The sequence below is a fragment of the Vicugna pacos genome, chromosome 6, assembly GCF_048564905.1.
Source record: "Vicugna pacos chromosome 6, VicPac4, whole genome shotgun sequence".
NCBI lineage: Eukaryota > Metazoa > Chordata > Mammalia > Artiodactyla > Camelidae > Vicugna > Vicugna pacos.
Genome location: NC_132992.1, coordinates 91,216,605 through 91,243,581, shown reverse-complemented (window position 1 = coordinate 91,243,581; position 26,977 = coordinate 91,216,605). Strand labels below are relative to the sequence as shown.

Genomic DNA, 26,977 nt, shown 5'->3' with positions numbered 1-26,977 from the left:
TGTGACCCCCCCAAGCTTTCATGCTCATGTTTTGCACCGCGCCTCGTGTCCTCACTGGGGTCTCGAAGGAAGGCTCCACTCGGCGTGAGCGGTGGCCCTTTCTCTACCACGTCGCTCTCGCTGGTCTTTTCGCATCTCTTGGTCATGACATCTCAACTGTGCGCCCTCTACCTTCCCCGCCCCCAGAATGATTTCAGGATGCCTGACTTCCCGGCCTCTGTCTCCCCGGCACTGAGAGCAGCCCCTCGGTCCCTTTCAAATTAAATCATCCCTGTCCTTCGGAGTTTACCTGAGATCCCACTTCCTTCCTCCTGACAGCCCCCAACTTCTCAGCTCCTGCTGCTCTCCTGTCCACACTCACTAAGGTCTACACTGCGTGTGACTTAGGGCTTGTAGTCTCTCCGGTTCCAAGGGTGCTGTCCCCCCGCTCGACAAGGCTCCGAGCAGAGACCCCTCCAGCCCAGTGTGTGGGAGCAGAGCGTCCGCAGTCAGGAGACATGTGCTCCAGCCTGGGCCCGTCACTGGCCAAGTCACTCCCTCCCTCTCTGCCTTGGCTTCCTCTCTGTGAAACGGGAGCAATACAAGCAGTACTTGCCACCTTCAGGATCGCCGTCAGAATTAAACGGAACAACGCCAGAGGGAGTGCACTGGGCTGCCGCGTGCTCAAGGGAACTCCCAGATCCTAGTCCACAGTTAAGTGCTCAGAGAATGCTTCTTGACTGATGGGTGGCCAGAGCTGGACTGACATGTTTTCATGATGCGAAGGCCTCCTGTATCCTCATTACAGGCACCATGGTGACTGGGAATCTGCTGTTACATCTCCATTCTGTCAGCATGTGGGAAGGCAAACGTCTACAGTTCCTGTGGCTGCGGTACCTGGGCCGCGCCGGCGCCGTGAGCGCGGGCAACCTCCAGCGGGGGACGCTTTTTGCCTGGCTGGACCACTAATTCACTCACCAAAGACGAGTTCTGTCCGGACTCTGGGCCTCAGTTTCCTGATCTGTGTACCTCAGAGCTGGACTAAATAAGTAGTTTTCAGACTTCAAAGTCATTATCACCAGCAACAGTACAACTTTCTTTCTCAAGAAAATATTGAGGAATACTTAAAAAGATAGAAGAGAGTGAATTTGGTTGAAGTGGAGAGTCAGATGCCCAGGGCACCACTAACCTAGATGACCTACTATAGATGGCCTCTACCTTGCTTTCAAGACGGAAACTTCTTAGATTTCCATAATTTTAAAAGATTTTAAAAAACTGTTTTGCTTCCTCCTCATTTAGTTCTGAAACTATTTTCTGCAATCAGCAGTTGACAGGATAGAGTAGACTGAGCTTTTCACAGCGTAATTTTCAGCTGAAAATGACTTTGGTCCCTGCCCACTTTGGAAGTTAACATGCCTTTGAGATGGAAAGTCTTGTTTTTCCACAGCTCCAGCCACAAATCCATTAAAGCTCAAGGAAAATTACTAAAATGATAGAAAACTGGCTGCAAAGGAGCAAGAATAAGGCCAATGGTAAAAACAGTGTGTGTCCGGGCCTTGTGAGCCGCTCACTCGGGCCGAGAGGAAGCAACTCCAACAGCCTGGCCCAGACGGCGCCGAGAGGTGGGCGCACTGCCCTCTCCAAAGCTCCCCTGCAGCCCAGCCCACCGGACCAGCCCTACTTACTGCCCTGTCAACCGCGACCACTCTCTGCAAGATGCTTCCTGGGAGCCTGGGTCGCGCCCTGGGAAACCCCGGTCCAGGCTGTTCCACTCCGGGTGGGTCTCCTCGCAGTCCCTCCTCAACCAGCCACACGACCTTGGGCAAGTGCCGCGGCCTCCCAGCGGCCAGGCCTGCTCGTCCACAGAACAGCAGTGCTAACGCTTCCGGAGCTGCCTCACCCAACAGGGCGAACACAATCAGATGAGAAAACTGGTGAAAATGCAGTTTGGAAATTTTTAAGGGGAGGAGTTATAATTTCACCCTAAGACGCAAAGCTGCAATGAGTTGATCAAGTAAATGCCCCAAATCCCAGAGGATAAAACCCTGCCCTGTCAACCACAATCTTTCATGGAGTCACAGGGCAGGGGAGGGTCACGTCTGCAACATAACCTCAGTTTTAGAAAGTGCGCCCACAATTACAAGTGCAGAATGCAGACCAGCTGCTGCTAAACTACGACATCCTAAGTGATAAGTGACCTAAAGCTGGTCACAAGTCCCTCCAGCGGAGGTCAGGGTTCCGCCGTCACAGCCACGAAGTCTCTGTTACAAAAGGCACGCCAATTCCTCCCTCTGCACAGAGACCGGTACTCAGAGAAAAGCACCCGAGCGCTCTCAGGCCACCCCGAGAGCAGAGGCCCCATCCACGGCACCTCTGAGCCAGACCCCAACCTGTCAGACAGTTCAGAGCCCCCTCCACCACCTGAGGCCAGCATCTGACTTCTGAGGAAGTGCTTCTGACAAAAAGAGCCATTAAAGATAATAGGCATCAAGTGGCCCAGGCCGGTGTGATGGACAGACCAGCAGACGGAGATGCTGGAGTGGATGGAGTGAGCCGTCACAACCTGCTGTGACCGCGCCGAAGTCCTTTGCCCTCTGGTCCTCGCCACCCTCTCCGTGTAATGAGGGGTCTGCGAAGGAGTCTAAGGCCCCTTCAGCTCTACCCTGTCATGATTCCATGTCTCCTCTGGACGTCCCCCTGTCCCCCGGTCCCTGTACTCACACTGAGGCCATAGCTGCAAGGCTGCAGCACAGGAAGCCGAGGAGGTAAGTCCTGTATTCCCACCAGGCCGGCTGCCAGAGGGCCACAGACCCTCAGAAGGCAGCAGCTTGAGTTTTAGATCTACTTAAAACCAAACAGGAAAAGGAAGCTGAACCAGAGACAAAGGGGAAACAAACCCCAGTCAAGAACTGAAACCTGGGTAGAAAATAGAGAAACAAGAGCTCACAGGGCAGAGCACCCCCCAACCCATGTGGGTGGCCAAGAGCCTCAAGCTCAGGGGCTTCCTGCCGGGCGAAGCCGGGGCCTGGGACGGGTCAGGGCCCAGCCCCTCCCACCCAGCACAGAACACCGAACAGAGTCGGTGCCCAGGGCTCCTAGACCCGGCATGGGAAGGTGCCCTCGCCCAGCCTCCAGAGAATAAAAGACTACCTGATGAGGTTTATACAGCCAGTGAGGGCGTCCTGTTTTACGGTGGTGTGAATTTTGCACATCTGCTGGGGAGACACTTCTCACTAACGGTGATGTTTCTGTCAGCAGCTTAGGGCCTGAAAGGAAAATGTCTGAGGAATGATGGAAACCTGGCATTGTCACTGGCTCATTAAGTGAACCTGGGCTTCTGCTTCCTCAACTGTAAAATGGGGCTAATGATCTTTATTCTGCTGGTCTCCACTGGGTTCTCATGAAGATAAGATCCATTTCCAATCTTTCATTCAAAATTTATTGAGAACCCACGAAGTGTCACACACTGCTAGGAACTACAGACAAAACACTGACAAGAACAACAGTACCTGTCCTGAAGGCTTTTTACAGTTTAGAAAGGAAGAGACTGATAAGCTAGCAAACTGATGCATTAAAATGTTATACTGGAAAAGAGGAACCAGTGGGAAGAGCTGTCCAGAGTACAGCACGAAAGATCAATGCTAACTGGAGAGCAGATGCCCTCTGAACGTTGAAAATGCATTTTCAAAGGATTTCAACAATACACATTTCCGTTCAAGCAAAGCTTTAGGTTGCCACCCAGAAACTTTGACATACTGTGGTTTTCATTTTCTTTTAGGTCAAAATATTTGCTATTTTCCCTTGTGATTTCTTCTTTTATCCATGGATTATTTAGAAGTATTTTGTTTAATTTCTAAATATTCGGTGTTCTTATCATTTATTTCTAATTTAATTCTACTGTGGTCAAAGAACATACTGAGTATAATTTCTTCTTCTGTTTTACCTGGTATGGTGGCAATCCTTTTAAATTTACGGAAACTTATTTTATGGCCCAGCAGGTAGTCTATCTTGGTGAATGTACTATGTGCACAAGAAAAGAAGGTGTGTTCTGAAATTGGGTGCAGTGTTCTGAAAAATGTCAATTAAGTCAAGGTTGTCAATAGTGGTTCAGATCTTCTAATGTTCTTACTGGCTTTTTTATTAACTGAAGTACAATCAGTTGCAATGTGTCAGTTTCTGGTGTACAGCACAATGTCCCAGTCATGCATACACATACATACATTCGTTTTCATATTTTTTTTCCTTAAAGGCCATTACAACATATTGAACATAGTTCCCTGTGCTATACAAAAGAAAATTTTTTAAAAAAATCTTTTTTTATATGTAGTGTCTAACATTTATAAATATCAAACTCCCAAATTTATCCCTTCCCACCCTCTTTCCCCAGTAACCATAAGATTGTTTACTATGCCTGCAAGTCTGTTTCTGTTTTGTAGGTGAGTTCATAGTGTCCTTTTCTTTCTTTTTTTCTTTTTTTAAGATTCCACATATGAGAGATATCACATGGTATTTTTCTTTCTCTTTTTGGCTTACTTCACTGAGAATGACGATCTCTAGGTCCATCCATGTTCCTGCAAATGGCATTATTTTATTCATTTTTATGGCTGAGTAGTATTTCATCATATAAATATACCACAACTTCTTTATCCCTTACTGGTTTGTTGTCGGTTGATTTTTGAATAATTGTTCTATCAACTGATGAGACAACAGTGTTAAAATCTCCAACCATGACTGCGGATTTGTCTATTTCTGTCTTTTTATTTTACGTATTTTGAAGCTTTTGTCAGGTACATACATTTTTAGGGCTATTCTATCTTCCAGATGAACTGACCCTTTGATCAGTGAAATGCCCCCTTTTATCACTTGTAACACTCTCTGTCTTTAAGTTCACTTTATCTGACATTAATACAGTCAAACTTTCTTATGCTACTTGCCTGGTATATCTTTTCCCACCCTGTACTGATTTTCTATTGTTGCTATAACAAATTACCTCAAAATAATGGCTTATAACAACACAGATTTATTACCTTAGTCCTGTAAGATATTAGTAGGCCAGCCTTCTGACAGATCTCAAGGTCTCACTGGCTCAAATCAAGGTGTTGGAAGTGCTATATTCTCTTCCAGAGGCTCAAAGGGAGAATAATTTCCTGGCCTCTACCCACACTCCTTGGCTTGGGCCCTTCCTCCATTCTCAGAGCCAGGAATGCATTATCACCCTGACTCTTCCTCCACCTTAAATTAACATTTATATCTGACTGCTGTTGTCTCTTGTTTTGGTCTTTAACTGTTATTTTTTCCCATCTTTATTGAGTTATAATTGACAAATAAAAATTGTGTATATTTACGGAGTGTGACTGAATGCTTTGATACAGACATACATTGTGAAATAATCACCACAGTCAAGCTAATGAACATAATCAGCATCTCACATAGTTACCATTTTCTTTCTTTTTCAAGTTCTCTGCTTTTAAGGACTTCTGTGATTAGACTGGGCCCGCTGGATAACTCAGGGTAACTGCCCCATCTCAATGTCCGTAACTTTAATCACATCTGCAGAGTCCCTTCTGCCACCTAAGGTAACATATTTATAAGCTCTGGCGATTAGGGTGGATGGTAGCCTTACACATCCCTTTACTTTCAACCTGCCTCTACTTTTGTATTTAAAGAGTGCCTCTCATAGCTAGTGTAAGGTTGAGTTTTTCATTCTCATCTGGTCTGGTCTTTTTCAACTATAATATTTAGTCCATTTACATTTAATTTATTGATATGGTTGGATAAAGATCTACCGTTTTCTAACTGTTTACTGTTTATCTTGTTCATTTTTGGTTCCTCTGCTACTCCTTTCGTGCATTCTTTTCAGTAAACTAAGTAATCTAGAATTTCATTTTAGTTCTTCTGTTGACTTTAGCTACACCTCTTTACATTAATTTTAGAGGTTTTTCTAGGGATTACAGTACACGTTTTTAACTTTGTACAGTATACTTAGAATCAACACTTTGTGTAAAATGTAAGAACTTTACAACTGCATAAATCCACTCGCATCCTTAATGATAATCGTATGTATTATATATTCACAATACAATGTCATATATTTTTGTTTAAAATGGTTGTATGTATATTTTTTAATTATTAAAAAAGTCCTTTATATTTACCCAGATATTTATCCTTTCCAGTATTGTTCATCCATTCCTAAATATCTGAGTTGCCTGGTATTATTTTTCTCCAGCTTGAGGAACAGCTATTAGCATTGCTTATATACCAGGTATGCTGGCAATAAATTCTCTTATTCTTCTTTTATTTGAAAAATATCTTTATTTTGCTTACATACTCAAAGGCACTTTTTTTTCTAAGTAGAGAATTCAGAGGGTTTTTTCCTCCTCCTTTCACCACCTTAAAAATGTTTCTCTACTGTCTCTGGCATCCACGGTACCTGATGAGAAGTCAGCCACCATTCATATCATCATCCTTCTTCTGGTCACTTTCAGTATCTCCTGTTTTTCTTTGGTTTCCAGCAGTGTGACTGTGATGGACTTAGGTGTCATTTTCTTTGTTTTATCCTGCTAGGGGGTTACTGGGATTCTTGGATATGTAAGTGAAGGTTCTTCACCAGATTTGGGACATTTTTGGTAATAGTTTCTTCAAACAATTTCCTTCTGCCCATTCTTTTTTTCCTCTCCCTCCAAAACTCCAGTTACCCGTGTGTAGAACTCTTGGCATTATCTCACACGTCACCAAGGCTCTGTTCATTTTTTTCAATATTGTTTTCCTGTTTTCAGATTAAATGATTTCTGTTGACCAGTCTCGAAGTCCACTAATACCTTTTAGTTCACTGTCTCTGATCCACTTTTAATCTGGTCCAGTGAATTTAAAAATTTCATTTCTAGTATTAGATTTTCATTTTGCAAATTTTTAATAATTTTCATTTCTCTGTCGAGATTCTCTGTTCGATCATTTTAGCCATTTCCTTTAAGTCTTTGAACATATTTCTTGTAACAACTTTGAAGTACCTGTCTGCTAATTCCAACTTCAGGGTCACTTCAGTGTCTACTGATTACTTTTTCCTCTTAAGTACAGATCACATTTTCTGACTCTTAATAAGTCCACTAATTTATGATTATATGTTTGACATTGTTATGATACACTGCAGAATCTAGTGCCATCCATTGAAGGCGCTGAGTTTGTCCTGGCAGTCAGGTAAATTACCGGCAGATCCTTTTAGTGTTATCAAGGTTAACTTTCTTAAGTTTTATTTCCTTTCTGAATTTAGCCCTAGGGTGTGGCCCTAACTCAAGGGCACAGTCCTTATTCCTAAAGTATGGCTGTTCTGGGATCACAACTGAACGCCTAGCTGCTCAGTGACGCCTGTTCATTCAGATTGACCAGGATCTCCAACATCTTCCAGCACTGCATGACCTTTGGCATCATCCTACAGCAGGCAATCTGTGCTGGGTCTCACGTAGAGTCTCACTCTACTCGTGCACAGCCAGCCCTTAGCCAATAACCCGGAGTGAATCCCTACACAAAACTCTGCTATTCTTGCCCCTACCACAAGGCTTCCTCTTCCCTGTTTCCCTGCCCTACAAAATCCAGCTATTTCAGTAGCCTGGAATTCCAATATCTGACTCCTGAGCTCATTAAGACTAGCTTTTAGCTTGGGGTCCACTATTCTGTGCCAAGACAGGGAAGAGACTCTAGGAAGAAAGCCAGAGTCATTGTGAGGCTTATGACGTGTGCTTCTTCACTCAAGGATCAGAGTATTGTGCTGCCTGTTCAATGCCTGAAAATAGCGAGAATTCAATAGTTTGTGTGGGTTTCAGTATCCTTCGAATACTGAGGCATTTTGTATATTCTGTTCAGTTTCATAGTTGTTTCTGTCAAGGTGACAGGTCCATCACAATTACTCTGTCATGGCTAGAAGCAGAAGTTGATTATGATTATTAAAGTATCAGAGGGTATTCTTTTTCACTTCCTGAGCATTTCCTAAAGAGTACAAATATCTTCATTGGGAGAATGTGTCCTTCACTTTCATTCTTCATTTCCTCTGTCCTCCAAACATGTTACCACTGTCTTTTCTTGGTTTCAATAAGTAGGTAATAGGTAAGAGTGAATCTTTGAGAGAGGAGGGGTTATTTAAAAAAAATCTCTATCTAGCTTAAATAGAGCACTTGAGTAGAATTATGAGAAGGAGCAAGAAATATGGCAAGATTTATGAAATACGGCTTCCAGTCCATGCTTTATTATCGACATGCTCTATGTCCTTGGGCATTCACTTTTTCACTTTCGACCCTTGCTTCCTCATCTGTTCAATGAAAGGACTGGTTATTAATGACTATGGGCTGCAGGTACAGCACCAATTCCTAAATCAGTTATGCCAGGCCAATAGAAAATATTGGAAAAATAGGATAGCAGCTGTTGACACCTGAAGAGCGACTTAGTGAGAGAGTTAAGAAATGTCCTGTTTAAGGTAGTACCTTATGGTTTGTTACTATGAATTGAGCTCAACACCTAGTACACTGTTTAGGATACAGTAGGTACGGGGTAGATGCTGATTGCATGAATGAATATATGAATGAATAAATGAAGGGAAGGGCACCAAGTTTCATACAGGATTTTTTTTTTCCCTTTAGGAGTCCTCTATTTTTTAAAAAATTTATTTATTTTTTAATTATTGAAGTATAGGTAGTTTACAATGCTGTGTCAATTTCTGGTGTACAACATAATGTTTTAGTCATACATATACATATGTATATCCCTTTTCATATTCTTTTTCATTATAGGTTACTATAAGATATTGAGTATAGTTCCCTGTGCTATATACAGTATAAATTTGTTGTTTATCTATTTTATATACAGCAGTTTGTCTGCAAATCTCAAACTCCCAATTTATCCCTTCTCACCACCTTCCCCCCTGGTAACCATACGTTTGTTCTCTATGTCTGTGAGTCTGTTTCTGTTTTGTAAATAAGTTCATTTGTGTCTTTTTTTTTTTTAGATTCCACATGTAAATAATATAATGTGGTATTTTTTCTTTCTCTTTTTGGCTTACTTTACTTAGAATGACAATCTCCAGGTCCATCCATGTTGCTGCAAATGGCGTTATTCTTTTTTAATGGGTGAGTAGTATTCCACAGTGTGTGTGTGCATGGGCACACACAACTTCTTTATCCAGTCATCTGTCAATAGACATGTAGATTGTTTCCCATGTCTTGGCCATTGTAAATAGTGCTGCTGTGAACACGGGTGCATGTCTTTTTTAATTACAGTTTTCTCTGGATAAATGCCCAGGAGTGGGATTGCTGGATCATATGATAAGTCTATTTTTAGTTTTTTAAGGAACCTCTATTTACTATCCTCCATAGTGGCTATGCTAATATACATTCCCAACAGTCACACAGGATGCTAAGGCATTTGGCTCTGGATCATGCTCAATAAACAACAACTATATTGACTTGAATTCAAAGAGGTGTTTTCTGTATCTCTAGATCCCCAAAGGAAGCAGAATGGTTGAAAACAAATCAGGGAGCTAGACTAAAAGACACCCTACTCAGGCAATCTAGTTAAGATCTAATTGCTGTGTGGCTTGGGAAAGTCACTTTATTTCTCTGTATCTTAGTTTCCTTTTCTGGGAACAGGCTAACCTCTCTTCTACTTTCTCTCTGTGGGATATTTGAGCATAAAAGGGTCTCTGACTAAGAAATGCAGAAAAAAATATGCTTGTGTAATACTGGCTTTTCATGAGAATTAGCATTAAAAAACAGGTAGAGTGTACTGAGTAGAAGGTCCTTGTGTTCTAGGAGTGGAGAAAAAGGGGATAGAGAAATGGCTACACAGCATTAGTCACCGTCATTGACACATTACGACAACTTATTAGCTAGGTTGCAGGGCCAACTGCAGTTCAAGTGGGATTTGCCCTTCAAGACCCAATTTATATATCACCTCTTCTATGAGGTGTTTGTCGCCTCCCAGGCTCTCAGAGAAAATTTTTCCTGCTGCTGTGTTTCTTCTGCATTTTATGACATTATCAATTTAGTTGTCACAGATCATTGTCCTTTATGTAGGGACTACCATGTTCTCTTCACCTTTCATGACCACTTGTGCCCAGCACAATTCTTGGTACACAGTGTGTTTTTTGAAATTGTTAAGCTATTCTGCTACAGAGGCTGGGACACAAAAAGTACATGAATTATTAGTGGTACAAAGAGGGTACAGATATGTCCTTGTTTTTCAAATCTCAGCATTTGAAAAGGGAATGGTTGAGCCTTGCCTGTAATACCACGGTGCTCCGCCCCTAGGAACTTCTATCCCAACTAATCTCCTGGCCAAACTCATCTGCAGCATAAGTGAACACTACTAGCCGAGGCAACAGCGGTATTTCCAGGGAAATAACAATGAACTCACAGGGGAAAATTATAACATCTCTGATAAGTCTAAGTGTATAAAACACAGACTCGGTGGGAGGGTATAGCTCAGTGGCAGAGCACTTGCTTAGCACGAACAAGGTCCTGGGTTCCAATCCCCAGTACTTGTTTACAAAAAAAACCCAAAAAAACCCTGCTCCCTGCCCCTCAAATTAAAAAAAAAAACAGACTCAAAGGCAACAAATGAAGCATCCTGTAATATATAATAAAAAAATACGTATTTGGTCTTTGTCCCTGTTTCTGGCTACAGCTCCCCCAACACCTTGGAATTTCCAAGGTATAAACGCAGTGGAAGCATTCTTTGTTATAATACTTGGTCTTTTGTCTGCACTTCCTGAAATAGCTTTGTGTGATAAAAGTGAAATGGGTGTCTTTTGTTATTCATAACAAGCTCCTTCCAATCTGAGTTTATGTTAATGAGGTGACTCTGGGAAAGCCCCTAAGGATGGGGGCTGGTTGCCAGGGGAACCAACCAGAAGATTAGAGAGTTGGAGCTTTCAGCCACAGCCTGGACCTCAACTTCCAAGAAGGGCAGAGGTACTGAGACTGAGTTCAGCCACCAATGGCTAATGATTTACTCAATCATGCCTATTTAATGGAGCTTCCATAAAATCCCCAAAGGCCAGGGTTTGAAGCGCTTCCAGGTTGGTGAAGGGACTGTGTCCACAAGCTGGGAGGATGGCACAACCTCAAGACCAGGACAGATGCCGCTGTGCTCAGGACCCTCCCAAACTGCGCCTTTTAAATCTTTTCATCGGGTTCTTCACTTGTATCCTTTAATAGCCTTTGTAACAAACTGGCTCCCTGAGTCCTGTAAGCTGTTCCAGCAAAGTAACTGAACCTCAGGAAGGGAGTGTGGGAACCTCCAATTTACAGCCAGTTGGTCAGAAGCCCAGGTAGTAACCTGGACTTGTGACTGGCATCTGAACGAGGGCTGGGGAGACAGCCTTGTGGGACAGAGCCCTTTACCTGTGAGATCTGATGCTCTCTCCAGGTAAACAGTGTCAGAACTGAGTTAAACTGTAGGACACCCAGCTGGCACTGCAGAATTGCTCGATGTGTGGAAACCCCACATATCTGGCGTCAGAAGTGATGGACTGTTGTCATGGAGTAGTGTGAGAGTAAGTGAAACACCCAGAAGTGAGTTTTTCCTTTTCCATGGGAAACAGAATTTGGAATTTAATAAGCATAATAAAAGCCACTGGAGAGGTAGTATGAGGTGGGAATAAGCAATGAGGAAGAACCAAGCAATTTTTTAAATACAAAAATATAACTGTTGAAATAAAAATACTGAATGGATAGCCTCAGCAGAACTGTCCGAGATGAGAAACATAAAGTCTGGTCGAAGAACTGACCTAGACACATCGGGAAGGGAAAAGAGGAGCACAGGAGAAAAATACCAGTTTCTGAGAAAAAGGCATCTTAGAAGGAAAGAAAAACAAAGAGATGAAATATCTGGAGTACTAATGACAGAATTTTTCAGAATTCAAGAAAGACGTAAAAGCTCAGACTCAAAAGGCTGACAGGGTGACAGAATCGATAAGTAAAAAGCATAAGTGTGCAGGTGCACACACACACACACACACACAATGGATTATAATAATATTTAAGAACATAGACAAAGAGAAGATTCTAAAAAGTTTTCCAAGTAAAACCAGATCACCCGTAAAAGAACCAAAATCAGACCAGGCTTCTACATCCTAACAAGGATATTACCTTCAGAACGCTGGAGGAAAACCTTTGATACTTACATCTCATACTTAGGTAAACTATTACATAAATGTGAGGGGAAATGTATTTTCAGGTATACAAGATCTCAGAAAGTTTATCAGGTACAGACTTTATTTTGAAAAACTTTTTTTTTACTGTATATATTCTAGCACAAAAGAAAATTTCTGTAGGAAGAAATAACAAGATATAAAAAGTGGGAACTCACCACTGGATCCTAGTCAGCCACAGAAAGGAAGCAGGTACTACATGCTACAACATGGATGAACCCTGAAATCACTATGCTAAGTGAAAGAAGCCAGACACGAAAGGCCACGTATTATACGATTCCATTTATGAGCGATATCCAGAGATCACAGAGATACATTTATAGAAACAGAGCACAGATTAGTTCTGCTGTGGGGCGGTGATGGTGGTGATAATTTGTGTCTGGATCTTAATTTACAAAGGTGACTGAGAGAACACTGTCATTGAAGGAAAGGTTTAATGTTACTCACAGTTCCTTTGAAACAAGAGGTCTGGTATTGGGGAAGCACCATGCTGGTCAGGAGGCGGGAAGGAGTGAGGCGAAGGCAGAGGCCACAGCCTTCACTGGAGTTTCCGTGGGAAAGGCAGGGGAGGGTAAACAGGTTAGGATTGGCTAGTGCGAACAATCCCAGCAGGCAGGGGGCACAGGGGCTGCCCCTAGCTGTCTGGTAGCTGGTACAGGGTTGACATAAGGCAGGGGAAATACTGGCTTGGCGTGTGAGTTACATAAAGGAGGCAGCTGAGGGTATGGACTCGAGGCTGGTTGGTCTGCATGTGAAAGGCGGACTCACCAGCAAATTTACTGTCTATAGGAACTGGATAGCCCTGGGAGAGGCACAGCCAGCAAGGCCCCCTAAAGATGTCAAAACATCAAAAACCATAAAAAACATAATTAATACAGGGAGAGGGTAGGGAGGTATGGGAAGAGACTGCTTGATGAGCGTGGAGTTTCCTTTTGATGTGATAAAAATGCTTTGAAACTGGATAGCGGTGACAGTTGCACAACACTGTGAGTGTACTAATAAGCACCACCAAATGGCCCACAGTGAAATGATTAAAATGATTTTTCTCAATGGCTGTAAAAATGGGGGAGGCGCAAAAGTCTAGGAAAGCCTCTTATTGCCTGAGGTTTAATTATGTTTGAATAAGCAATGATGATCAATAACCATTGTTAGAGAAAGTATATAATTTTGAACAAAAATTCCACATTACATCAACTTGTGTGTGTGTGGAGGGTATTACTCTAAGAAGAACAGAGGGAGGTAGGAGCACGTTAAAGACTGAGGGAAGCCAGACACTGATGAGCATTAAAACAATGACAATGAAAAGTCAGTGGAAGCATGGGTCACGATAAGTCAGGAGTAGAAACCAGGAGAATAAAAATAGAATCTATAGTTTTCAACTCAACTGAAGAAAATTCAATATATACACTAGAAGGTTGGGCAGGGGAAAAAAAAAACCCAAGGGGAAATAAATGTTAAAAAGAGAAAATACAGAATAAGACAGCAGAAGTAAGTGGAATACTCTGGTCTCCCAATTTTTTTGCTTATGTACCCTCTAGAAATACTTTCAAAAATTATATATCCTGCTGCAAAATTATATACATTGTACATTTTTAAGGTGACACCTACAATTTTTCACAGGAAGTTTATAGACAGTTGCAAAGGATTTAAAATTTAGAAACATTACATATGGCATATGTGCATTAACTATGTTAAATTTATAAGTGCAATTCAGTATATGAGCTTAAGTTCTCCCAATTTGTGAAAAGGTCTGCCATAAAACTTAACTAGTAGAGCCCGTTTGCTCTTTCAAACCATTCAGCCAAATCTAAAGTCTGACTAATCTTCCAGCTCTAACATGCTTACACACGTCACAGTGAGAGAGTGCCTAACTGTGGAACAGACAGCTCGGCAGCACTCTGCACGAGCTGCTGGATGAAACACGAGCTGCCCTCTCCGGTATTTTCTGAGATGCTGGCCTTGCTTTGCTCTCAGGAGACTCTCCTGCAGGACCAATGCAATCTCAAATTAGTCCTCCATTGGGTCTACTGAAGGTGACTATATCTCGAGGCAATGAATCTGCAGGATTTGGAAAGGGTAGGTGACACGCCTCTCTTCCATGCAGTGAGCAAAGAGGAAGGATGAGAGGTGACGTGAGGGAGGGGAAGCAGCAAACCATAGCGGTTTTCAGGTGGACCGGTCTTAGGCTGAATCTGCACAGAACTGGGAACTCAGGAAACTGATTCCCTTCAAACTATCTTTGCCAGTGTAGCCCCAGAAGTCCCAATACACCCCCAGGAATGAACGTGCAGCAGTGTGAAGGCGGCTGTGCTAGTGCAACAGCAACGATCTACCATAAATGGGTTAAAATCAGTGGTAAAGAGAAGGGAGCTGTTGGATTTGATAAAAAATAAGAACCAGAGTAATACAGTCAACACAAGACAGTTAAAACAAAAGGATACTTCAAGACAGAAAACAAGGAAGTGAAAAGTTGTAAGGCACATATAAAGATGGCACATATAAAACTGCCATCAAGTTGGCAATTTTAATACCAGACAAATACAACTTAAGGCAAAAACATGATTAAGGATCCAGAGGAATATTAAATACTAGAAAAAATAATCACGAGCATATATATATATGAGATAGCTTCAACTATGTGAAGTAACCGAAAAATTACGGAGAGAAATAGTTACATAAACAATCCCAGTGATGTTTCAGAAATACATGATTTTTATTAGATCTTTTTTTAAAACAGAAAGACAGAAAGTTAAAAAAAAGTGGGAGGCATTAGCTCCCCACTCAGGTATCCCTTGCTGTAAAGCTGTATTTGTTCAAAGTCAGAAAACTCAAACTGTAGAAAGATACAAAGTTAAGACTCTCCTCCTCTGGCCCTCTCTCCCCAGAGAGAAGCACTGTTCACATCGGGGGAAATGTTTGTATGGAGTAGGGGGTTACAATTCTCATTTACCACAGTTCAGTGTTCCTTCCGTTACACCTGTGTCCCTTGAGGGGGCTGGACTAACATAAGTCCTGCTTTTTGTAGAGAGGAACTTGTGCAACTTAACATCTCAAAAGGCGATGCACATACAACCAGGAGGTCCCTTGAAAACATCAGGCTGAAGTGAGAGAAGCCAGTCACCAAGAACCACACGTTGTATGATTCAATTTACGTGAAATGCCAATTTCATATAAACAGACAAATCCGTGGTCACAGAAGCAGACTGGTGGTTGCCAGGGGGCAGGGACTGGGGGAAATGGGAAAGGTCTGCTAACAAGTACAGAGCTGCCCTTCAGGGTGACAAGAATGTTCCAAAATTCACTGAGTAAAAGTGACAAAACTGAATATACTAAAAACCACTGAACTACTGTGCGGGTGAATCTGGGTGCATTTTATGGTAAGTAAATTGTCTGAATTCAGCTATGATTAAAAAATACCCCAAATGCACCAAATACAATGCAATCAAATGAGTTATGAATTAGTGGGACTCTGAGACTGCTGAAGGAAACCATCCCAGCATTCCGGCTCACACCAGAAGTAACACCCACCAGAAAGGACTTAATGTAGGGTGACAACTCTCAAGTTACTGCAGCCTTCTAGAAAAGGAAGAGGAAATAAAATAAATCAGGGGGACTTCTGCGTAAAAAGGCCGCCCCCAGAAAGCAGCGGCTGCAGTGTACGTGTTCTTTGGCTTCAAGGCAATTGCCATGAGCGTGAATTACGCTCGGCTTTGAGGGAAGTCTACGAATCTGACCCAAGAACAATTATTTCTCAGGCTATACATTTGAGTATTTTAATGTTCCCAAGCCTTCTGCCTCCTTTCAGTGACTGTAATCTTTATCTGCATTTCTCTAATGATGAATGATGCTGTGTATCTTTTCACTGCTTGTTTGCCATCTGTATATCCTCTCGGTAAAATGTCTATTCGAGTCTTTTGCCCATTAAAAAAAAATCGAGTTGTTTTCTTACTGTTAAGTTTGGAGAGTTCTTTATACATTCTGAAGACAAGTCCTTCGTGATGTGCAATTATTTTTTCCAAATCTGTCTCTTGCTTTTTCATTCTCCTAACAGTGTCTTTGATAAAGTAAGTTTTTGATTTTGATGAAGTCAAAATTCTTTTAATTTGATTAAGCCCAGTTCATCTTTTGTTTTTTTAATGGATGTTGCTTTTGCTGTTACGCCTACAAACCCTCTGCCTAACCCTAGGTCATGAAGATGGTCTCAAGTTTTCTTTTAGAATTTTTACAGCTTTATATTTTACACTTAGATTTAGATTTAGAGTCCATTTTGAGGTAGCTTTTGTATCATGTGTAGGGATTAGGTCAAAGTTCATTTTTTGGCATATTAATGTCTAACTGTTCCAACTGTTTGAGAAAAGACACCGCTTTCTCAGTTGAATTACCTCTGCACCTTTGTCAAACATCAACTGACATACCTGTCTGGACCTATTTCTGGATTTTCTACCCAAGTGTCCAACATCTCCCTAAGTCATCTTGAAAAATCACCAGGAAAGCATGTTGGTATCATATACATCTCAACACCAGAGCTCAGCACCTGAATCAGGTACCTGAATCATCTATTTTGCGATACAGGCTGTGGAGTATGCAACCCATGCTCTCTCTAGGCTGGACCACACATGGCTCACTGAGATCAATTTTCGGTATTACAATATGAGGTATTGGCCACCTGGAAACATTCTCAGGGGGTGACTAAGATAGTGAGGCAGACAGAAATCATAATGGATGAGGCTGGCTGAGAGAACTCGGGCTACCTAGCCTGGAGTGATGAAAGGAACACGTGAACACTAGCTCCGGACCTGAGTGGAGCTCATGGAAAGATGGAATACTTATTCCATGGGACCCCTAGGGAGATGATGAGGACCAGTGGCTACAACTGGGCACTCTGTTAGGCGATGGGAGTCCAGAGGTGGACAAGGTATGCTTCTTGCTTTCAGAGGGGGAAGCCACAGAGAAAACTATTCTGGTCTGACATAGGCCATCCACTCAATCCTACGTGTAATGGACATCTGCTTTAGGTAGGAGACTGGACTGAATGACTTGTTTGACTCAGATTTTGGCATGGTTGCCAAAGATGGCCCAACAACTCTGACTATTTTGAACAAAAGACTTGTTTCTGTCTTTGGGTTTAAAGAGGCTCAGGTCATTTGAAGGTATTTGTCCAAGGTCTCAAAATAGTGGTTGCAAAACTGAATCTGGAAACCAAGCCTCCCGATGTTTAGTCCAGGACTCCTTTCGACTGTTTGTCAAAATTCTTAATCAAGAATAACTGTTTGCCAAAGAATAAACAACCCAAGGCCTCCTTCTTATATATACTGTCTCCAGGGTTTTTCTGAGTCTTTGGGTTTTCAGTCTTGCAGGCTCACTGTCTCAGAGGCTTTTAAAGAGGAATCCTACATTGAAAATTTCAACCCTTTTTTTCAATGACAAGATGGGAAAAAAAGATCATATCAAATCAGAGAGGTCTCTTTTGAAGACTTAAGTTCTGCTCTGAGCTGCTTCTGGGTGACCTACTGCTCTAATTAGGCTGGAAGTAAACCTGGCTTTCATGAGATGCATGCAGGATGTGGCTGGAGGAAAAAGCTGTCAGGACAACTTAACATCATCAGTGCCCACAGTGGCCTCAGAGCATTCCAGGAATTCATTGATTCAGTCCATAATTCATCCCACCGATTAACCATAAACACAGACAGGAGAACAAACATCACTGAATGATTTAGTCTTTCTCATATACCCCGGACAGGACAAAGCAGAAAAAGTTAACACTTCAGTTGATTGCTGGTCTCATCCCTGAGCCCCTCAAGCAGGGGTGCGGCTCAGGAGGAAGTCAGGACCCAGGTTTACAGACCCGCCCCTTCCTTTCTAGTGTGTGCTCACCTACAAAAGGGAAGAAACAACCCCAGTCCTTTCTGGCTCACAGAATTCCGGGGAAGATCAAAGGAGAGGATGGATGGGGAAAGTGCTTTGCAAACTGAGAGATTTATTCACATTTAATAAGCATGTGCTGGGCACCTACTAAATGACATGCACCATGAAAAGCACTATGGATAAAGTTTAGTAAGCTACATCGCTGCCTGCACTCGAGACAGTCAGATACAGCAAGGCGCTGCAAGCCCAATGATGGGACAGCATAGGGCGAGGTGGGCGCCCACGAGGGGGCCCTTCCCAGGCCGGACAGGCAGAAGCGACGACTGTGAAGATAGGGCAGGGGCGGGTGTTAAGGCAGGAGACTATTCTAGCTTCTAGAAAATACCTCACTCTCTTTATTTCACATGACGCTCAAAGCAATCTGCCAAGTGGGCCCTGATATCACTGTTATCCTTGTAATATAAAGCAGTGGCTCCCAACCAGGGAGGCTACTGGCACCTAGGAGGTAAGATCAAGGATGCCGTAAACAGCCTACAATGCACAGGACAGGCCCCCACAGCAAAGGATTACCTGACCCCAAATGTCAGTTGTGCCAACATTGAGAACGCCTGCTATAAAGGAGACTGAGGCCCACAGAGGAGAAGCAACTCGTCTAAGTTAGTGGAAGGGCTAGAACCTGAATGCAGGAACCTAGCACCTCAGACAGGCGTCCCAGGTCATATCCTATATGGGACTACACCTGGGCAGCAGAGGAAACGCGCATGAGAGACAACGTGCTGGGTCAGGAGCTCCAATGATGCTGGAGGACAAACCCAATATGAGAGCAGCGTCAACAGACTGAGAGCAGTGAAGCAGGAAGGGGAGAGAAAGGGGAGGAGGGAAAAAGCAAAGGAAGAAGTAGGCAGCTGTCTATTCCCGACTCTCAGACAGACCACTCAGATTTCCATAGTGATCTGCATTTAAAGAAGCCTGTTTCACGCTCTCAGTCATCCCAGCGGCATCATCAGTGAGATGGGTGAGGCAAAGACACATACATACTCATATATTTTCTGAGGCCCAGATGGTTGAGATACTTTACCCAGGGTCCCAGAGCTTTGCAGAGAGGCAGGACTTAGTGGTCAGTACCTTTTCAGGCAATCGGCGCCTCGTATCAGCCCTGCCCTAGCCAGGTGCTCCTGGGCCCCCCTGCAGCCCCTGGGGGTGGGACAGGTCTCTCTGAAAGGGCTGTCCTGGGAGCTAAAGGAGGCACGACCTGGGCGATGGCCTGGCAGGCGCCGCTGATGGCAAGCCCTCACCCTCCTGATGCGCCGGAGACGGAGGCACTGCAGGGCTGGGCTGCACTCTGTTTTCCTTAGGTGTCTAACTTCAGGCCAGTCACCTGGCTTCTCTGAGCATCACTGCCGGTCCTCACAGTGAGAGAACCACAAGGTCACCTTTAAGAGCTTCCCCTGCTCTGAAAACGAAGCCCATTCTATTTTAAATTCTCTTTTCTTGAAGCCAATGTTACTGCTTTTAAGTGTGGCCAACAAAACTGCTACTAGGAAGGCAGCTGGTATGGCTTAGTTCTTCAGTCTACATTGACAGGAAATGTAATTACTTTGTTCATGAATTAATTTTCAAAAAAACTGAATCCTTGAAAAAAATCTTTGTCCAAATTTCCTGACTGCTGTTTCAAGCAGTTTTTCTGATGACTGATGTAGCTCCTTCTCACGGTAACATCTCTCCTGTGAATTACGCTCTGATGCAGGCCCGGCCTCGCAGCCACACGTGGCAGGTGCCGTGGGCGAGCAGGGGGTCAGGAGACAAGCTACACCTGCTCCAGGTCTTGGGCAAGCCAGGTACCTTTCAGGGCCTTAATTGCCTCATCTTTAAAAGGAGGGACAGGATTGGCCGGCCATCTGAGCATGACCAGCTCTCGGTATTTTAAGTCGCAGCTGATCTTTTTCTTTATTTCTATCTACTTTGTTTATGAAGATTAAGTACAACACTGAATGGGAGAGATTCTTGAAAAGCAGAACATTTCACCTGTCAGAGAAGCTTGTCAGAGGGGGTGTGGAGCTCAGCGCTTTGCTTTATTAATGACACTAAAGGCCACTCACACAGAGGCCAGTTTTCTTGTGCACAGGGAGTCTCCCCAGTAGTTCTCAACTAGGGAGCTACAGCTCACCTGGTGTGTCAGGAGAAGTTCTAGAGAAAACTGCATTGCAAGTAATTACTATGAAGGATTGATGTTTGCAAGAATTACCTTTTTCCCCATCACAAAGCCAAACCAAAGTTACCCCTAGATCATTCTCCCTCATTTATACCGCAATACGATCTTTTTAGCGGACAGACAGAATTACATTCCATTCAATCCCAGGCGTCCATTCAATCTCCCCAACCCTAACGACTGCCACCATCTGACGGTCGCCTTCTGGTTTGGGGGACTCTCTTCAACTGCCACTGAATTCCACTTCAGTTTCACCAGGCTGGATCTAGCTAATAACAGAGTTCATGATTTGAAAGTTTAAAAGAACTCCTATCATCCTGGCCTGCAATCTATGAACTAAAGTTTTAGTTAATGCTACCACAATCTATTTGACAGGCAATCTGGACTTTCTCTCCTATTCCTCACCCAATTACTCAGCAAGAGCTGATAACCCAGAGGAAACCTTAGCAGTTCTCACCTGGACTAACTCCACAGCTTCCTAACTGGCTTCCCTGCCTCAGTTATTGCTCCTTCAAACCCACCTCCCGTGGGGTTAGTTCCAAGAGTCACTGGATAAAATGCTAATCTGACAATGTCACGTCCTGACTTAAAGCCCTCTGACGGAGACCCGCCTCCTGCGGGGAAGTGGTGCGCAGCCGACCCAAGCATCAGTGCTGGGGAGCCCATCGCCAGCATACCCCATGTTGCCTCCCGCTGGCCGGCCAGCGGTCACCCCCTTTAGGCTGTCTCTACAGAGAGCTTTCTGGGGCTCACCCAGCGGGGCCTGTGCCTTAGATATTCCCTACCCCGGTCTGCCTGAGGCACGTCTCAGGTGAAACTGCAGTGGTTGTTTTCCGGTCCGTCTATACTGCGTGCTCTTGGGAAGCACCTGGTCTACTCCTCTGTCTCTCCGGCTGGCAGACCCAGAGTGCTCAGCCCACAGTCACTTTCCTCCCGCTTTGGTTGAAGCTTTCTGGACAGTTTCATGGGTTTCTGGATCCAGAGGTGATTGTTGCTGTGGTGTGTGTGTGTTTAAAGCAAAAACTCTGTGTTTAGGAAATGTTGCATGTCATGAAAAATTTTTAAATTTTAAGTAAAAAGAGTAAAATTCCCCTCCTGTCCCAGCTCCGACCAGCAACTGGTCCCAGTTCTGTGTCTATTCTTGCCCAGTTACCCTGCGCACAGTAAGGCAGCTTGTGACTCCCCAACCCCATTCTTCCCTCGCAGATGGGCACACGCCAGACCCGTTCCACAGTGAGGTGCACAGACTGGCTTTAGGGGTCCACAAACCCCTGAAACTGCATGCAGTGTTTGGTTCAAGCATGTTATACTTTTTTAGGGATCATGCTAATAACTTCCACTGATTTTTCAAAGGAGCTCCTAATCTCCAAAAAGAGACTTTCCTACCACAGAAAACACATGAACGGCCCTGAGCCCAGGGCTGCTGCCGACCCCGCAATGGTACGTTTGCCTGCTCAGAGATCACTAAGCCCACAGACGAGGGGGTTAAGGGGGCAGCATCTCCACCATGCTCCTGTCTGGAACAGAGAAGTTAGCAATTCACAGAGTATTTGGAAACCTCCAACATCAAGGCAAACTTAACACAGAACAAGGAACACTGCATAAATCTGGAAATTCTATTTGGCCCAGTACTTTCAAGTCCATCTGCCAAATGCAACAATGTAACAGAGATCTCTGATTGACTTCCTTCTCAGTTCACTGGGACTAGGGAGCTGCACAGCCCAATGCCACAGCCTCGAGCCACCCGTGACCAAGAGCCCCACAATGCAGCCAGTCCAAGTAGAGAAGTGATGCTGGTGTAAAAGACATACCACACTTCAAAGACTCAGAAAATCATCTAATATACCTCATTAATAATCTTTATGTTGATTACATATTGAAATTATAAAGCTTTAGACATAGTAGTTTAAGTAAATATATTATTAAAATTAATCTTAGGTTTTTAAAATTGAAGTATAGTTGACTTACAACGTTGTGTTAGTTTCTGGTATACAGCACAGTGATTCAGTTATACATATATACTCTTTTACATATTCTTTCCATTATCGATTATTATAAGTTACTGAATATACCTGTGCTATACAGTAGGACCTTGTTGTTTATCTATTCTGTGTATAGTAGTTTGAGCTGCTAATCCCAAACTCCTAATTTATCCCCTGCCCTCCCCACTTTCCTCTTTGTTAACCACAAGTTTGTTTTCTATGTCTGTGAATCTGTTTTGTAAATAAGTCTCATTTTTTTAGATTCCACATTTAAATGATATCACATGGTATCTGTCTTTGTCCGACTTACTTCTCTTATATGGTAATTTCTAGGTCCATCTGTGTTGCTGTAAATGGCATTATTTCATTGTCTTTTAGTAAATTAATTTTATCTGCTCTTTTTACTTTTCTTAATAGGGCTATTAAATATTTAAAATTCCGCACACGACTCCCATTTGTGGCTTGTGTTCGATCTCTATTGGTCAGAGCTGCTTTAGAGAATGTGGCAACACTCTCCACAATTCTGTTCACTCTGTCATTGCTTAATTGATTAATTCCACACTTTAGAAATGTTCTGTTCTTTGCAAATCAAAAGCAAAACTCTCAGAGAGGATTTTAAGTGAGGTACTATTATTTTCACACAAATAAAAAATTGTTCACCAGAAACACCTGGGAAAATAAACTAAGACAGACAAATTTACTTATGAGGTCTAAATCCATTGGTGAAATCCACTTGGCAATATGAAAATGTCACATCCAGGATATACATCTAACAATAATCTCTTTTTAAAGACATTTACTGAGCACCTGCTGCATACCAGGCTCTTCACATTTTAAATATGAGAGAACTGAAGCTCAGGGAGAGACAGAAGGGCGCCCAACTAGTAAGTGGCAGGACACCCTGAACCCAGGTCGTGGTACCACAAGCTCTGCCCCATCCCTCCCTCTGCCAACATTCTGCCTTTTTTTTTTATGTTTGCATCACACTTCACAGTTTATAAAGTATTTTCAGATACATTATATCACTTAATTATCCAAACTATTCTGCGAAGTAGACAAGGAAGTTATCAATCACCATATTAAAAGAAGGGCATTCATTGAACGCTTGCAGGAAGGACTTGCTCTTTATCTCACAGCTTGGGAGAGCATAATCTTACACCTGAAAAAAAGTTCAACGTCCTTTCAAATGAATCTCTCCACTCTACCAAACAACTTCTCCCTTTAATTAATATTGATTGTTTTCTTGGTCTTGGAATTAAAGGGAAAAACAGAAGGGGGACCTCTATTGTCAGTAACAGTCACATTCATATTCAATGACAACACACATTTCTAAACACACATTACTACATATTATGTGTTCATATATTATTAATGCAGTAACAGCACCGTGACTTCACATTGTGATAGTTTATGTATCATCACACCCATTACTTCATTAGCCCTGCCATGCCTACAGTGTCATACTAATCTGAAAGGGGAAGAAACTGAGGCATAGAACAGTTGAGTGACTTTTAGGAAAGCTCAGAGCTACTTACGGACTAAACAAATTAAAAACACAGGGAGCGAAGGTAATGAAGAGTTAAAGGGAGAAGCACCCAGGAGAAGCCTTTCCTCTTGGTCTCTAACAGCCCAGCGAAGGCCTGGCTGCTTGATGTGTGGTGCAGGTGGGAACATGGAAAAGCGAAGCGCAGGAAGACCCATTAAAGGTGTAACTTCTTGGGAGCGAAGTGTGTTGGTCGTGTGGGAGTCAGGCTTTGCTTGCCCAGGTGAGCTTTCCGAGGAGCAGGCGAGCAACCACACTCCCTCCTCTCCCTGCCCTAATGCTTATGGTCAAAATACGGGGAAACAGTGAGAAACAGAAGTCACCCAGAGGCAGAGGAGGAGGTGGACCTGAGTGGGGACCAGGGGGCCTGGCCTCGCCCAGAGGGAGAGGAGGGGGAGGCAGAGGAGTCAGCTCCATAGGCCGGCTACAAGCAAGGCACAAGGAGGAGAGCAAGAGAGAAAATACGGTAATCTCTAGAGTGCACAAAAACAGGGAGCGGAGAGAGAGCAGAGAAAGAAAAGGAGCTTGTAAGCATCTGCAGAGGGAGAAAAGTGCTAGTAACAGGGTCACCATGCACTGAGCTGTCCGCTGAGCTGAGGCCCAGCAGTGAGCCTGCAGAGGGGCAGAAACCAGCAAAACCATCTGGAAGCCACCGCCTGGCACACAAGCCAGAGAGCACAGAGCAGGTTAAGATGAGGATGAGTCCAGGCGAGGAAACTGCTGACGAGCCCCTTCGTGTGGAGGGACAGACCTCACCGCCATCATTTATTTAGAACTTTCCTGCAGGTGGTTTATTCAACACTTGAGCAAATCTAGCTCTGTTAAACATGCAGCACACACAAGGTTATTCATTTTATTTAAAGCTCCACTTTAAGAGGACTGACAAGGATTGTTGTAATTAGAAAATGACTGAATTTCATCATAACTGATAGTGGAAAAACTAGAAAAACTGAAATTATGGGGTAGTTATATGAGGAATCTCATTTTAAAAGTGCTCATTAGCAGGGAGGGCATAGTTCAGTGGTAGAGCAGGTGCCTAGCATGCACGAGGTCCCGGGTTCAATCCCCAGTCCCTCCATTAAAAAAAATAGTAATAAATAAAAAATCTAGTTACCTCCCCCCACAAAACAAAGTGCTTATCATCTGTGGGGTCACTGCCCCACAGTTTAACTTTGAAAACTGCCACTGCTCTTTACAAACATCCTTTTCTCCTCCGGGTTCATGCTCATTTGGTGTCCTGGCTAATGACTCTTTCCTTTTTCGGACTGTTGTTGCAGGGGCCAGTTCTGGGCCCGTGGGGAATAACTGGAGGAGACAGAGTCCCTGCTCCTGAGGAAGTAAATTTGCCACCTAATTTTTAACCACTGCGAGTAAAGAAGGCAGATCCTTTCTTAACAGGATTTTACACACACACACACACACACACACACGAAATCCCAGGGCACAGAGGGTCCTAAACTGTACCCGAGACGTCCCAGACAGCTTACACCCAAGCTGTGGCCTCTGCTGAGAATTTCAGGGTCTTGGTGAGGTTCTAGCATTATTCTGCTTGAGCTTTTTACTATAAGCAGCTTTAATTTTTTTAAAGAATAAAACTAGCTTAAAAAAATAAAAAAAGTGTAAGGGTTAAAAGGGACAGTGAAATACAATGCCCCACTTGCCACGTTGATACAGTAACTGATTTGGGACAAGAGCCCTGGCCGTCCAGACCATGCAGGTATTAAATACAAGGGCTGGTGCTGCTGGCCCGCCATGCCGGCCAGTCTCGGTCCGTTGCGCCTGCTCTTTGATACGGCAGGTCAGGCATTTACAGCCCAGCGGAGCTGGGAAGTCTGTCCAGAGAATGGCATGAAAACACCAGTTTGTCTAAAACCTGCCATACTTGCTTTGCCCATTTTAGCAATTATCTCTCCACTTGCCACAACATAAGGCACGGCCAACATGGTGCCTGATTAAATGGCAGAGCTGGTGGCCTGCGGCCTTGGTACCCTAGAGACCCAGGACCCTGGCGCTGCCTTTGACTCTCCATCCACTGGCATTCCACCCAGGACCGGTTTCCACGCCAGCCTTCCCTGGTCTGCACTTTCCCCTCCCTACAGGGCAAGGAGGAAAAGGCAGCAGAACAGGAATCATGAGCCCTGAGTTCTAGCCCTGGCTGGGCTGAGAACGACCCTGGTGACCAAGACCAAGTTCTCACCCTTTCCAGGTTTGTCTCCTCATCTGTAAAAGGGAGTTAATTTCTAAGTCGCTGAGTGTGGTGTTAATGAAATAATACATTATAAACAGAGCTCTTGGCACTTAGCTGAATAAATAGCTGGGTCGCTGAGGTCTAGCTCTGAATGATAACTGAAGATAACTATCACCTGGGACACAGGGTGTTCATAGCATGACTTCCCTTTCCTGCTGGAAATGCCTCTGGGGACCCTGACACATCTGCTTCAGGAAAGTGCAAAGTAAATACTGTGCCCAAAAAAGTGGCTCCCAGAGCTCTGAACCAGAGGATACTAAAGAGCATTTCCATTCTACCACTGCCTTCACAGACTGTCCTCAGACACGATCCCTAGTCACTCGCCATCCTCTCTCCTTCCTTCCTAGCATGCCGGCACTAGTCAGCTCGGGTGGCCGTAACAAACTCCACACACCGGGTGGCCCCGCAGCAGAAATTTACTTTCTAGCAGCTCCGGAGCCTGGAGTCCAAGTCAAGGTGTTGGCAGGTCTGGCTTCTCTGGAGACTTCTCACCTCGGCTTGCAGACGCCACCTTCGTCTTGTGTCCTCACGTAGCCTTCCTGTGTGTGCCAGCTCTCCTGGCATCACTTCCTCTTCTTAGAAGGATACAGCTCCTAATGGATTGGGCTCCATTTAACCCTAAATACCTCCTTCAAGGCACCATCTCCAGATACAGTCACACTGGGGGTTAGGGCTTCAGCCTATGAATCGGGGGAGGGGGGTGGGCGTGTCTCCTTCCATAACAGTGCCTCAGACCACAGTCCTCTTAAACACCTCGACAGAATACAGCACTGCGAACACGCTCTGACAGTCCTGCAGGTGACTGGACAGTCATCTCCTCTGGGGTTAAAAATGATACAGATTACAGTCTCCTTTTATTTATCCTGCAGTTTTTATTATTTGGGATTCTTTTGGTTGTGATAGACACTAATGGGAAAAAAGGAATTCATTAGTTCACACAGTGCAAAAATGAGGC

At 43.8% G+C, this 26,977-nt stretch overlaps 1 protein-coding gene across 8 annotated transcripts in view; it reads right to left on the bottom strand.

The window, feature by feature from the left end:
* Positions 1-26,977, bottom strand: part of EVL (Enah/Vasp-like) — a 134,383-nt gene that overhangs the window by 61,068 nt on the left and 46,338 nt on the right. Inside the window, exon 1 of one of the 8 annotated variants that reach the window (XM_072963702.1) lies at positions 11,367-11,503. The exons of 3 other annotated variants lie outside the window; for them this stretch is intronic. Coding sequence is in view for 4 of the 5 variants with exons in the window: in XM_031679395.2 (XP_031535255.1) it covers positions 3,130-3,191 (62 nt within the window). In the remaining variant the exon portion in view is untranslated. Of the gene's footprint in view, positions 1-2,700; positions 2,879-3,129; positions 3,222-11,366; positions 11,504-26,977 lie in introns of those variants that run through there. 4 more of the 8 variants (XM_031679395.2, XM_031679393.2, XM_006209052.4 and 1 more) reach the window with 4 other exon arrangements.